Source organism: Cygnus atratus, chromosome 3 (genome assembly GCF_013377495.2).
Source record: "Cygnus atratus isolate AKBS03 ecotype Queensland, Australia chromosome 3, CAtr_DNAZoo_HiC_assembly, whole genome shotgun sequence".
NCBI lineage: Eukaryota > Metazoa > Chordata > Aves > Anseriformes > Anatidae > Cygnus > Cygnus atratus.
Window position 1 is genome coordinate 79,873,333 of NC_066364.1, and position 14,314 is coordinate 79,887,646.

Below are 14,314 nucleotides of genomic sequence, written 5' to 3' on the forward strand. Positions count from 1 at the left end.
TCTTTTCCTGTAGCTACACTTGTGGTTTTACCCTGCTGGGAAGCTGAACTCCACCACAACCACTCTCTTAGTCCCCCTCCTCAAAGAAAAAAAAGGGAGAAAATACAGTGGAAAGGGCTTGAGAGTTGACATAATGACAGGGAGATCACTTACCAATTATCATCACGAGCAAAACAGACTCAAGGTAGGGAGATTATTACCTATCACTTCTGCTCCAGTACCTGGAGCTCCTCCTGCCTTCCTTCTTCACTGACCTTGGTGTCCGCAGAGCTGTTTCTCACTCCTCTCTCCCAGCTGCTGTTGCACAGCAGTTTTTTTCCCTTTCTTAAACCTGCTCTCCCAGAGGCCCAACCAGCATCGCTCATGGCTCGGCTCTGGCCAGCGGTGGGTCCCTTTTGGATCTGGCTGGAGCTGGCTCTGGTCTGACATGGGGCAGCTGCTGGGCTCTGCTCACAGAGGCCACCCCTGCAGCCCCCTGCTACCAAAACCTTGCCACGTAAACCCAATACATCACTTTAGACAAAGCCGGAAGAAAAAACCTCCCCGAACCCTCCAAATTACTTGCTGATAACTTCTCTCATGACAGGTCTGTGGCTGCGGAACAAACAAACTCAGTGGCTGTTGACGGCACTGTTCTTGATGCGTATTCTAGAACAACCTTCTTTTACCATTGCTCTCCATCCCCATAAAGTCTTGCTCTCATGAGTGAAGGCATGTAGAGTGCTGCTTAGGAACTGTAATCCCCCCTTCCTGTACTGATCAGGGCAGAACTTACACCCTTCGCTAAGCCTCTCAGGAACAGCTGATATATTACGGTTCCATTTCCTTTCTAAAATAATTTAAATCACTATCATTCAAAATAAGATGCAAGCAGCCACGTTTTTCCAGTTTTATTGATGCAGAACTCGTATGTGACTGTGTATTTTCACTTTGCTTGTACTGACAGTGCTGCTAAGGTTGTTTTTGTACTCAAGTTTATTACAGTCTTCACAAAACATATTTATAAACATCACTTACTGTATAAGACTGATCATTCCAAACATTGTAAATCACCAGCATTTCTTCCTAAACAATGCTACTTGCGGAAAGGTCACACTACTCTTTTTAGATACAAATTTGTAAAGGCAAATGAATTAATTCACCTTCCAAAGAAAATAAGAATGTTAAAAATAGCTTCAGAGTCTGTATGACTCATTTAGGTCTCAGAAAAATCTATGACTGGCAAAGATATCTACAATATGATACTGTACTCAATACTTTCATTAAGACCCAAATAATCTTTATGAAAACTGAAATTAAACTTGTGCATTGGTCTGAAAGATAAGGATTACCTTGATTTTTTTTGTTAGGATTCTTTTACTTATTTATACCAGAAAATGCACTACCTTCTAAAAATATTGTAACTCTAGGCTAAGTATTGATATCTGAGGAAAATATGCTAAAACCAATAGCATGCACCACTGATACCAAATTTTAACATAAGATATTTTTAATTGGAAACTGACTCAAAGGATAGTACAAAAGAGTTTCTTCTCCCTGAAGGGATTTTCAGATGCGGGTACTGGAATAATAAGGGGATCTTCTCCAATATGAGCATCACAGTATGCCAATAAATCTGCTGCAGCCTTGGATACCTAGTAGAAGAGAAGAAAGAACAATTATAACACTTAAATCTGAACCAAGTGGCATTGCATAAATATTCTTCATATAACATACAATACTGGAAACTCGTAAAATAGTAAACTGGTTTATTCTTCTTTAAATTACTAGTAACCACAGCTCTGAATTTGTGCTGCTAAGATGTATGCCTTGTAATCCCTATACACATTTTACCTAACATAGCGACAAGGGATGGTATTGATTTATATGACTCATATTGTGCTGTTCCTCTCCAACAGAAGCAAGGTCAGGAGCATATACTCAGTGAAACATCTATGTACTAATAGTTCATAAGCAATATCAATTCTCCTTGAAGCACGTCTTTGTAGAGGCCTTCTGCCTCAGCTCTTATTCCCAGGCATTAAAGCAGCAAAGTTGGATGGCTCCCCACAGACTCTTTCTACCCTTTCCTCCTCTAGATGTGGAAAAAAAAAAAAAAAGGTCTTTAGGCACATGACCATGGAATTAAAAAAAATAAATAAATAAATCAGGAGCAAGACGTGGTAATCATTTCTCATAGCTCCCATTTAAGCTAAAATTGTCCTCTTCAGTGAAGTCAAATATCTTCTATTTAGTAAGTTGTTGTAAGTAAAGCTTTAGTTATCACATTAAACTTGCTCTTTACATTAATACTTGCAGGCTTCTGAAATAAACAATTCTAAGGTCTCCAAATTCTGAATTCTGGCTTATGCTTACTGAAAAGTCCTATAGAAATGTAACAGTGTGTTGACATTCAAGATATTTTGCAAGAAATGAAAAATGAAAATATTTCAGCTCTAGATGAAATCTTGAAACCTTTGCAACTTTGTGCCTTAAGAATATTGGTGATATTAGGCCACTGTGATTTTTTTTTTCAAGAACTTAGGATATATACATGAATTATTTTTGTTCAGTTCTGTTTTGTTAGCAAGATATTTACAGCTATCTGTATCTCTTTGCTTTGTTTAATTGTTGTGTTTCCAATATTATAATAGAGTTGAAAAAAGGAGATAGCCTTCACAAAAAAGTCTCTTCTCTGAGCACCAGGAGAGATTCTCCTCAGGCAAACACTGACGTGCGCATGTTTGCACAACTACAGTAAAAAGGAAAAACAAATCTGATTTCTGGTATTCTTCTGACAGGTGTGTCACCACTGTTAGCTTTAGCTTCCCCACACCCTGCCTGCTTTGGTAGAAGTCCAGCCCATAGTAGGCTTCAGATTAGACCTATGAAGTCAATGGGTGTTGGATCACGATTCACACAAATTTAAATTAGCTTCCCAAAGGAAATGAGTGACTTTCTATCTTTAAAATCCACTAAAGCAGGCCTTTGTAGGATGCTTAAACCCTGTAAGTTCTTACGGTTGGCATCCCAGTATCTCCTAGCTGAGGAAGCAGGGCTGTTTATGTTAGAATTTGTTGGCTCTTGAATTAGCTCGTGAGACAAAAGGGTGGGCAGAAACACTACGGATGAACAATAGATCGCTGGGCCAATGCAAAGCTGAAGACTGAGAACAAAACTGAGCAAATCAGCTGGCAAAGTTATCCAGAAGGGCCGGTGCTTCTGGAAAGAGAAGCGGTACAAGCAAAAGCAGTAGAGACAGACTTCAAATACAATGACAAACTTTTAATTATTTTCAGACATTCTTCAATTAGCTACTTGCTAAGCAATGACAAAGGAATGAGATTAAGGGCATGTCTAGAGTCAGAGATAGAATTATAATGGCCAAACTGAAAGCTTGGGCATGCTATCATATTCCTAATTTCCATTTAAATTTACTTGTGAATTCTTAAAAAGCAGATTCTCCAGAGAGAGGCACAATGTGACTTACTATGAAATTAGTATCAAGCCCCAAAAGATCAGAAGACAGCAAAGATGCTTTTCTTTGCTAATGGCCTACGCTGGCCTCAGGAAAACATAACCTAGCATAGAATGCATCCCCTGAAGGAGAGGTTAGCGTGTTTCCAGTAACTGCAGGAGGAATGTGTACTTTCAGGTAATGACATTCACCAGAATATTCATAATTATTTAACATATGCATTTTCACTTTTCTGTTGTCTTTCAAGCTCAGCTGCATCTCTCAAATTAAAGTGGTTCTACACTTTAATTGACTTCTTTGGTCCTGAACTCTCTTTCACTCAAGAAGAGCAAGTTAAATTCAGAGCCACAAAAAACTCAATGACATTTACAGGGTTACATCATCATAAACTTTACTGCCACAAAATCTAATGGAGACCTACTCTAATTCTCTGGGTCCCTGAGAATGGGTTTATTAAAGACGCTCAGCACATTCATCTTCAATTATTAAGGTACTGAATAAGTTATTTTATTTTATTCATGAAACCAACAATCATTCTAAGCAGGCTGATCCTACACGAGCAGAGAACCAATGCTGGACTTCAGCAGACTGACCTTCCCATAACTATCATGCTTGTTTCACCTATGGATATGCAGCATCAGCCCAGGAATATTCTTTTTGTTCAGTGAAAGAGAAGCACAATTTCAGCCGTCAATCCTAGAAGGGCTAAGTCCAGCAATTTCATTGTTTCTCTACATATCACCGTGCTTTGACATCATACAGCAATGAAAAGGATTTTCACTAGCAAAAATGCAACCACTTTTTATATTTAACTTACACTCTACTGAACAAGTAGGAATGCAAAACATTATGAAGCAGAGCAAGCACCTTCTTCAACATCAGGGTGTTTAATTCACAAATTCGTTTGCTTTCAGACAAGCCATAGTACAATTTAGTGGAAAGCAAACCTGCAACAAGAAACTGAGGAACATGATCACATTTCAGTGCGTTGTCACAAACTAAACCTCCCAGCCTGTACTAGGCCATGAATTTTCATCCTTTAAAAAAAGGGTTGGGGAGGAGAAATCCTCCCATTGGGATTCCAGCGATTGTGAAACTGAATTACGGCATTTCTTCACTTAAACTGGCATAGCTCATGCTCATGCAGTGGAAAAAATGACCACTTACTGTGGAGAGTTAAGTTAGATGATCACACTGCAGCAGCAATGAAAACATTGCCAATGTTGCTCCCAGCCACAGGAACCAAATTCGGAACTGTGGCCAAAAAGACGCCAAATATAACGTTGCCTCCAGTATGTTTCCTGCTCAGTATTATTATTCAGAACAACAGTGGCAGAAGACCTCTGCATTACGCATTGCATTACAGCTGCAGCAGAGACAGATAGCTTTTTTAGCATATGTCAGCACACACAGGTTGCCTAATGGCCAATGCTGTGGTTTGTTACCATAGGAAATAATATGCTTCTTGCCCTATTTCTATCATGGAGGGAGTTAAATGAAGGCCAGTCCATCACAGCTTCTATTCACCTTTAGGCTTACTTGGAGCCGAATGTTGCTGGGCAGTTCCAGAACAGCTTTTGCCAAGACTTAAAGTAAAAGCATCTGATTTGAATATCCAAAGGAAACTAACACACATTTATCATTTCAGCTCACCTACGCAATACAGCTTGGTCTGCAGATTCAAAGCAATTTATACATACTGCAGAAGTGGCTAAAAAAAATCAGGCTCCAGTTTGATTGATGAGTTCTAACAGCAAGTTAGCATTTCATTTTTAAAAATATTTTAAAATGTATAGATAGAAGGGGTAGAGTATATCTGTAGCCTGTATTACACTGATCTCACATTTTATACAATTATTTTTATTCTATGCAATGACAAATACATCAGGTTGTCAAACTACTGAAAGGAAGAAATAAAAGAAGAACAACAAACGCTCAACCCTGATGCTTTGAAGAATTCGTCTCAGGAGGACAGTGGAATTTTACCATTACATTTCAGAATAACAGAGGTGATAAAAACAGCCAAAGTTAGAACATAATCCCGTTAGCTGCGCTAATAATTACAAGCTTCAATGACAGGGCAAAATGCTGCAATTACTATGTCTGTCTTGTCAGGGATTGTGACTAATTACCATCTTTGCTATGACACCCACTCTGCTTATCCTTTACATCTAAAACAAAGATTCACACCCATTTATTGCCAACTCCACCACCTATCTCCCAACACCATTCAGAAACAGTTGGGGATATTTTCTACCTTCTTAAAGAAAAAAGAAAATGGAATAATAGCTGATATACCACGATGCTTAGTGTCAGAGCACTCCTCCTCGCTTTTCTGCTTGTGAAGGGAAGATTAAGTAGTGCTTTATTCTTGGGACAACTGTGATAAAGCACCAGTATTATCTTTGCTTTCTCAACTTCACTGCTAGTATCTTTGGTAGACGCATTATTCTACCAGTCATGAGGCCATTTTTCATCTGATTTCATTTCATGTTTTCTAGCTTGGAATCCGCACCTCCTGCCTTCTACTTACTTCATTATAATTCCAGCTATTCCTTCTGCAGGGAAGGAAGACAGCTTCAATTTACGATCCTTTGGGGATTCTCATTCTCAAGGTTTACAAAAACCCACCATGGTAATACTCCTTCCAGCCACCAAACTGTACACCAATAACTTCACCCTCCCCGTGTAAGTTGTCCTGTTTCTTTCACGCCTCAGCAGTGACTTGTCTTTGTGGAACCTCAAAACATTGCATTGCTTGCTGCTCTGAGTGGCTATAGGATTTTTAAATCAGTTGAAAAAATCAAGCACACAGCAGGGAATGGGCCACTATAAATGTACTTCTAACTACAAAATTTTAATTGAGCAGACCCAACTGTTGCTGGTTACAGGAACTACGAAGTGCCTCTGTAGTAGAAAAATGAGCTGGAACTTCTGATTTCCCTGGTCAATAATGCAGGCACCTGGAAAATTTCCTTTTTCATGTTAACAACGTGGTCTTGTCTACTAGGGGAATAACCACTTGGTTACAGCAACTTGCAAAACAGAGTCTAATTAAGTTATTTGGAAACGACTGATCTTTTGTTAAATGTCTACTAGTTTAAGCCGTTGCAAAACAACGTTGCAACAGCAGGGAAAAAAAAAAAAGGAAACTGGTTCCTTTCTCTACCTTTACAGTTATGATCTGAGAACTCAAATCTCCTGATGAAACCATTTGAAGTCTCTTGGCAAAATTCACCTATACTGAAGCACACACTTGACTATTTCAAAGATTAGAGGACAAAGCAGATCTTGAGGAAATAAGGAAACCAACCAAGCTCTTTCCACAATACCTCATACACTTGTTCAAAGACATTCCAGAAATCAAGACCAAACATTTGCAAATCATATCTAGTTTGTGTTAGTGTCCCATATACATTAGTTATATGTTAGTTATACATTATGTTAGAATATATTTTGGAATACTGAAACACATTAGATTTTCTTTGGTGCCTTTTGTGGTCCCAAACTGAAATGTAAAACAATTCCACTTTGAAGTTATCTGGTTTTTAGGTCTACTACATATGCCAATAACTGTGTGCTTTTTAATTAAACTAACTGCAAAAATATGCTATGTCTTTCTTACATATGTAATTAAGAACATCATTATACATCTAACAAATGAAGCTATCTGCAGAACCGAGCTAAAGATTCGGTACGTGAAAGTTATAATTTGATTATATAAAAGCAAGTTTAAGACGATCTACTGAGTATCAACAATTTTAAATTACAATAAAGTGGCCCACATTTTTCCGACCCTTTCCTCTGCCACTCATTCACACCCTTTCCTTCTTGTCAGTTCTGTTCACGCAGCTGTGATGTGGCCTAAATCAGGTGACCAACTCGACTCAAAACTAACCTGGAGGGCTGCACTGGAAAGGCAGAGCCATACGAAAGGAAACATACCTGTCCTTGTGAGTATACATCTATAACGTAACGAACTTGTCAGGATACTCTACAAGACAGAAGCCATAGCTATGCAAATTCACTGGTCTAGCAAGACACTGCTAAAAACTGAAACAAAATGCAGCAACTGAAATTTACATTTTCATATAAGCAAGACTGACTACTCATGTCAATTGCACTAATATTTCTGAGTTATAAATAGTCGTTTTAATTAATGAGTTTAAGAGCTGATACTGCCTTATAACTCAACACAGAATTTTGATTTCAGCTGATCCAGTCTTTTGGGATTATTAAAGGTAGGCTGTACCACAAAGCAGTGAGTGCATGCAAAATATCGACATAAAGTCAAAGTTTACCTTCATTCTGTCCATGTATGCTTCCATTTTCAATTGCTCCACGGCTTTCCTGGCTTGAGATATACTGGTTGTACTGTTCGACATTAATTCCTTCATTTTGTTTCCCCTGGAAGAGGCAAAGTTGATACAATTTAAAAGTACAGCTAGCAAATACACCAATTACTGATAAGACAGTTACTGAAATTAACCAGTGCCCCCACACCACCACATTGACACTGCCAGGCTGTAGGTTATAACCACAAATCAGATACCATTTCTATCTGTTCTCTTGTTCAGTAGCACCTGATCGCATCACAGATTTGCATCATTGACTGCAACCATTCATCCTGGATTCTGCAAACAACATGTAAATGTAGATTACACTGCCAGTATTCCAGTGCAGAAATTGTTACCCTGGTTCAGAACGCCAGCCCAGAACACTGTTCCCAAACAGACCCCACAGTCATCATGCAGTTTGGCTCCATACCCCAATTATACCTAGTCACATGAGAACAAGTCCAGAAATGTGCACGATGAGACTGAATGCCACACTGATCTCAGCAAGCATCAGAAACAGAGGTATTTAAGGTGGGAAAAAAATCAATATTATGACTATAAAGGTAAGTAGTTTAGAAATGAAGAAACTGAGATTGAGAAGAAATGATGCCGTGGTTTCCAAAATTTTCTTGCAGGTCTCCAGTGAAGTAAAAAGACAACTAAAAACATGTACAGTATGGTATGTTACACCAAACTGAATGCACTCTTTTTAAAGAGATCCGCAGCTCTTGGGAAACTAACCTGTTGGACTCCAGGTTAAGCAAAGAAGTTGTGCAGAATGACTTTGGTACTTTTTCCCTTGCTTTTTAGTGTTTCCTTTGGCAACGTGCAGATTCGGAGACAACATCCCAAGTCCTGCTTGCACGGGAATTTAATAGTTCAGAGTTACTCACTGAGGAATACTTAGGTATCAAGGTTATTGAGTGTTAAAAAAACAATAAACAAAAGCAAAGAGATTGCTTTTATAATTGTCAGTCTGATAGTTTACAAATCTGGGAAAATACTACCATGTTTCTAAACTGAAATGAGCATGGTTCATACGGGACTGACACAGGCAAGCATGGATATCTGCCTTGATGAGTTGACAGGAACTCCAAACCTGTACCTCTGCTCATCCTCGACCTCCCACTTCTCTGTTTCACACAGAGCTGTCATTTACTCGAGGCTTTTCCAGTATACCCGTGCCTCTTCCTATCTGTCAGGGAAAGAAGAAGTGCACCACAGAAGGCACTGCTGGGTGCAAAGTGCAGAAGCGCACTAAAGAAAGCGCTGCTGGGTGTGGCTGTAGCTGCAGCCCATGAGGCCAAGGCAGATGTCCCACACCTGGTTCAAGGAGCCATAGCACGCACTGAAATCCGTTGGGATTGCAATTAAGGATTTGAAAGCCGTATGCACCAGTTTTAAGGTCTGGCAGTGGTTTAATCCAAAAGATTTGGGAACCACTGAGGTAAGACCTATTGAGAAAGCCTTGGGCAGAGTGAGGCTGTGATCGGGGAACGGGTGACGTAGAGGGAGCAGAAGAGGAACGAGTCTCTGTGCTGAAGCCCCTGCAGTTCATGGCTAAGCAGTTTAAGCCGTTTTCTCTGCCCTCAGGTGTCCTGAAGCAGCGGCGTTTTAGGAGAAGTCTCCTTTGTCCACAGATACTGAGACATAAGAAACAATTATTGCCTGAGGTACACATCACGGTATGAGCTGGTCAAAGGGACACCTAATTACGGTACGTCAGTGTTTCAGTGGTTTTCTTGCATTGATACTCCCTAAAGAGCCAGTCTCAAAACAACTGCTTCCCACTTATTTTTTGGACAAGCAGTGAACATCTATAACTACACAAATTTCCCCTCCTGAAACTCAATAGCTTACCTAATCCAATAACCAGGGGATGAGATATAAACAAGAAATTAAGTATGACACAGCAAATACTCCTGTAAACAAAAATGACATATACGATGTCTTCAGCGTTTTTGTGTCAATAGAAGAACACAATCCAGAGCACATAAGGAATGGAGGAAGAACTTTTCAACTGATTGGATCTCACAAAACACTCACATTCAGTGACAAGGCAAAGATAGCTGTTACTTCTTTCTGAAATTGTTAGTCTGTGCTGTAAATAGGATGGAAGAATACAAATACGATGGTTCGCCATCTCTGGTTCACCATGCTCAGCACTAATTTGAAAGAATATGACAACCTTTTTTAGTACTTGTACGAGCTCAGGTAGTAGAAATGCTACCTTAAATTATATTGTGTGCCAAAATAAAACAGGAGCTTTAATATACGCAAGTACAAAGAACATATTTTCTGTATGTGTGTGTTTCTTCAGTGGACCTCAAATTTCTTCCTGAACTGCACTCTAGCTAAAATTGTGTTAGATCGCAGGAGGTTTTTTTCCCCCTCTTTGCCTTTGTTTACAATCTGCTAACTCATATTCCTCACGAGGTACAGGATTAAATACACGTGGAGGAGCTGCCTTTGCATAAAATGCAATGCCCAGTACAAAACCCACAACCAACCAGCCAGCCTCCAAACAATTTTTGGATGTGTTTTGCCTTGCAGTGGACAAGCAGGAAGGCTCCCAGGCAGTCACAAGAGCAGGAGGTGCTGAATTATAGCTCATCTCTCATCTTTTTCTTTGACCCACCCCCCAGCTTTTAAGCTATAAAGACAAGAGTAAACACATTCATCTTTGTTTACAAAATGATATCCCCTCCAAGTATAAATCACTTAAATTTTGTTATCATCCCCATGGCTAGACTAATAATGACCACAGAGATGAAAAATCAAAGCTAAGTGAAGTACAGAGCCATGTCTTCATGTGCACAGCAAAGTCCAGAGGCAAATTAGAAATTTGATTTTGAATAATACAGTTCAATTAAAGTGAACTGAGTAACTGAAACTCCATGAACCATCTAGAGAATTCCAGATCTCCCTGGCTTTTCTGGTAATTCACTCAAACCATAAAAGTTATACACATTAGAACCAGAAAATGTGAGTGTTTCTAGTGATTTCAGCTGGTTTTTAAGCATCTACTGAATAAGGGATTCAGTGATGACCATAATGGAATTCTGAAAAGTCTATTAGGCACAAAAATGTTTAAAATAATCCAAACCCTGTTTTCCCAAACAATGCCACAAACATCATAATACATCCGTACCTATACTCCGATACAACAAAGCGGGGGGGCAAAATATGTAGCTACTTTGGTAAATTATTTCATGGTATCAGAAAATAATCAGATTAAGAGGTTTTATTAAAAAATAAATAAATAAAAAGAAAACAATCTGGCCACAGGTGTTTTGTCCACTGGAGAAAATTTTCATTTATCCCTCGTAAGAGGTTTGTTTATGCCCTAAGGCACAAACATTTGCTCTGTTACAAAGCCTGCTCCTACCCTGACCTTTACACACACCTCAATATTTAACTACTGTATTTCTGAGAGTGCTTAGGATCCATTTAAGTATCCAATCTCTTTTTTTTCATATGTCAGTTCTGGTTCTAGAACTTCATAAGGCAGATTTATCCTGTTTCACATTTCACTTACTTAGTTAAATACACCTCTGACTTCCCTCATGATACACAAATAGAGTACGCACTGGCGTATCAGTTATGACCCTATCAGATACTAAGTGGTGTTGACAATCTGAATAGTTCCCACTCTCAAACCTGACAGTGATGAGCCAGCTCGGCTGTCTTAGTGGATGAAGCTTTGGCTGAGACCTGCTTCTGTGCTCCTTAGGACCTACAACATTCTTTAACAACCATGCGCTCAATATTCTTTAATGAAATAACACTGTTATTTAGAAATAAAGCTCTGGAGAGAAAAGAAATTTTAATAACAAGACGGTTGATCGCATAGCCCTTCTCTGAAGGCTCACTCTCTGGAATCTGAGGAACCCCCTTTGCCAGACACAGTGTTGTGGGATCTCCGTCCTGGTGCTCCCCCCGAGCCTGCAGCTGATGAACAGCCCCGGCCCCGCTCCGAGCATTCAGGTATTCTCAGGGACAGCACAGCAAGGTTTGTGTCCTGCATGGCAGCAGCCTACATGGCTACTTCTCCCCATCGTTTCAATTACCTACAAAGCCTTGAACCAGAAATTACTCAGCTGGGTTCATGATGTTCATTCCTGCTTGTTTTTCCAGCAGCCCCCTATTAGGTTAGATCGATACATAGGTACACGGGCTCTGATAATCACCCTAGTTACAGTAACCCTGCTGTGATCAGACTACGTGCAGTCTACATGTTACCGGTGCATGCCAGCGGTCCTAGATCACACAGGAGCTCATTTATGCAGTATATTTTTATGCAGTGCACCGAGTTCACCGGTCTGGTCTCAGTGACTCCTTTCTTTACGGGGAGCGCTCATCGCATTAACGAACGACAGCGACAGCCCCTGTACGGCCCTCTTTGGCCAAGCAGTTTCTGTAGGATGGCACACCGTGTTGGCCAGCCGTTTCCAAACGCATCGCTCCTGAAAGCTGCGTGGTGACAGCCCCCGTCCCATCCGGCTGAGGGGGCTTTGACTGCTTGACCTTTTTACCTGATATGAACTCCATCATTTTTCTGCCGGATACAGTTAACTGATTTGTGCCAAAGATTTTAATCTCCGGGGCTCATAAAAACATTTGTGAAGAGCAACTTTTCTTTGTTTTCAGAATAGATTGTACCCGACAGCACTTCAAAGGCCAAGTTATCTCCTGATAACCCAGGAAGTTACATATTTGCAGGAACAATTTGACCTTGCATAGCTAAGAGGTGCAACATACATTTACCAAACTTTACTAATACTTATTAGTAAAATACAGAGTTTGAAATACTGTGTAACATGTAAGCAAAACGTAGTTTCAAGCTCTTCAGTATAGACTTCTGTGAGGAATGGGATGAAAAGCTGCAGGCCAAATTTTCCCCCTTATACTTCCGAGTACAGTCGTAAAACACCATACCAAAAGGGTGCACTGTAGTACTTAATCTAAAAAGCCCCACACCCAACTGTTGCATTCTCTTTTCTTTCAACAATCTAAAGAGTGCTAACTGTTCTGGTACGGTCTGCAGCTTCTGGGATTCACCGCTCTGAAGAGCACCTTCCACACGAACTCTGTAGTCCCCGGACCACGCAGCACAGCAGAAACATTAACCCAATCACGCAGTTAGTCCCCACGACATTTGAGGGAATAGTCCCTGAACCAAACAGGATAGCAAAACAAATTCTAAATTGCAGAAAGATCCCCGTACGAATTTATCCACCTGCAAACACACCAGGAATATAAACAACACCGTTTCCAGCCTTGTGGCTGTTTGATGCCAAACTGACAGGAAGGAATTTCAGGGGTAACTCCATCCACTCCGAAGGTGCTCAGTAGCGTCAGCAGAAATCATTAGACTAACGGCAAAGACTGCTCTTCACGGATAGGCTCGTCATTCCATACATACATCAACTTCACAGATAACTGCTGACCATGTAACTGCAAAACAGCCAAACTTCAACAGCTCGGTTTACACATAACATAGTGCTGAACCCCATCCAACCGTCAAGCTCCACAAATTCTTGTCACCGTGCCTGCGTGTTTTATAAGCAAGCATCACCTTGCTTCTCGGCGTATGACCCCTGCACAGGTAGTGGCACTTGGGCGCTGCGCACACCCAGCCTCGAGCAAATTGTCAGAGGACAGAGGAGAGACCTACCTACGGGTTTGCTTCCTTGGCTAAGTTTGAGATAGCTGTGAACTTTTAAAGAAATATATGAGGAAAGTCGATTATTGCAGTTAAACCCCGTCTAAAACGTGCTGGCCTGGACTGCAGGGGAGCAGAGCACAGCAGGGGAGCGGCTCGGAGAAGCGCCACCCCAGCAGCAGCGGCTCGCTTCCCAAGTTGCGCGGCGATGCGGGGCCCGACCCCCGACCCCCGGCCCCGGCCTTGCAGCGCCCCGGGGCAGCCCCAGCAGGCACCGCAGCGTTGCCCAGAGCCACCTCCGACCCCCCTCGTCCCCAGCGGCAGAACCTGGCTTGTGCCGCCCGGCGCTCCCCGCGCTGCTCCCGGCGGCGACGAGCGGAGCTGGGTCCCGGCAGGCGAAGCCCCGGGCCGCCGGGCGGGTAATGCCGCGGGGAGGCGCGGCCGGCGGCGGAGGCTCGGCCCTATCCCGCTAGATCCCGCCTGATCCCGCCCGGTCCCGCCCGATGCCAGGCTCCTGGGGCTGCCGAGGCTCCTCCCGCCTGGCGGCACATGGCGGGGCGGCGCCCTGAGGCGCTGAGGGGCGGCAGCGCGGCCCCGGCCCCGGGCGGGAAGGCGGCGGTGAGGGGGAGGCAGTGCTAGGGTGGCTCAAATAATGATAGTATAGAAACAGATACTACACGGTGTATTTACTGGGAGATTCTAACATATCTAAACGTTAAGGGGGAAAACAGTTGCCTTAAAGCACATTTTTTGTGGCTGGTGCCTGCTAGTCTACACAACTAGCCTCTAATGACGGTAATGCAGACATTATTCAATTGCGTTGGAGATTTAAGATCTTTGAATTTTTCTTTAAAG

General features: G+C 41.6%; 1 protein-coding gene across 3 annotated transcripts; it reads right to left on the reverse strand.

The window, feature by feature from the left end:
• Positions 1 to 875: 875 nt before the first annotated feature.
• On the reverse strand, positions 876 to 13,954 carry GNG4 (G protein subunit gamma 4). Of its 3 annotated transcripts, XM_050709722.1 has the most exons (5): positions 13,787 to 13,954; positions 8,536 to 8,649; positions 8,010 to 8,091; positions 7,759 to 7,864; positions 876 to 1,634 (listed from the first exon to the last, which is right to left on the reverse strand). In XM_050709722.1, the coding sequence occupies exons 4-5, from the start codon at positions 7,852 to 7,854 to the stop codon at positions 1,506 to 1,508; spliced, it is 225 nt and encodes a 74-aa protein (XP_050565679.1). In that variant the 5' UTR covers positions 7,855 to 7,864; positions 8,010 to 8,091; positions 8,536 to 8,649; positions 13,787 to 13,954; the 3' UTR covers positions 876 to 1,505. The 3 variants fall into 3 exon arrangements, with proteins under 3 accessions (XP_050565679.1, XP_035415289.1, XP_035415274.1); XM_035559396.2 differs by lacking the exon at positions 8,010 to 8,091; XM_035559381.2 differs by lacking the exons at positions 8,010 to 8,091; positions 8,536 to 8,649 and having other exon boundaries at positions 13,787 to 13,951.
• Positions 13,955 to 14,314: the final 360 nt, after the last annotated feature.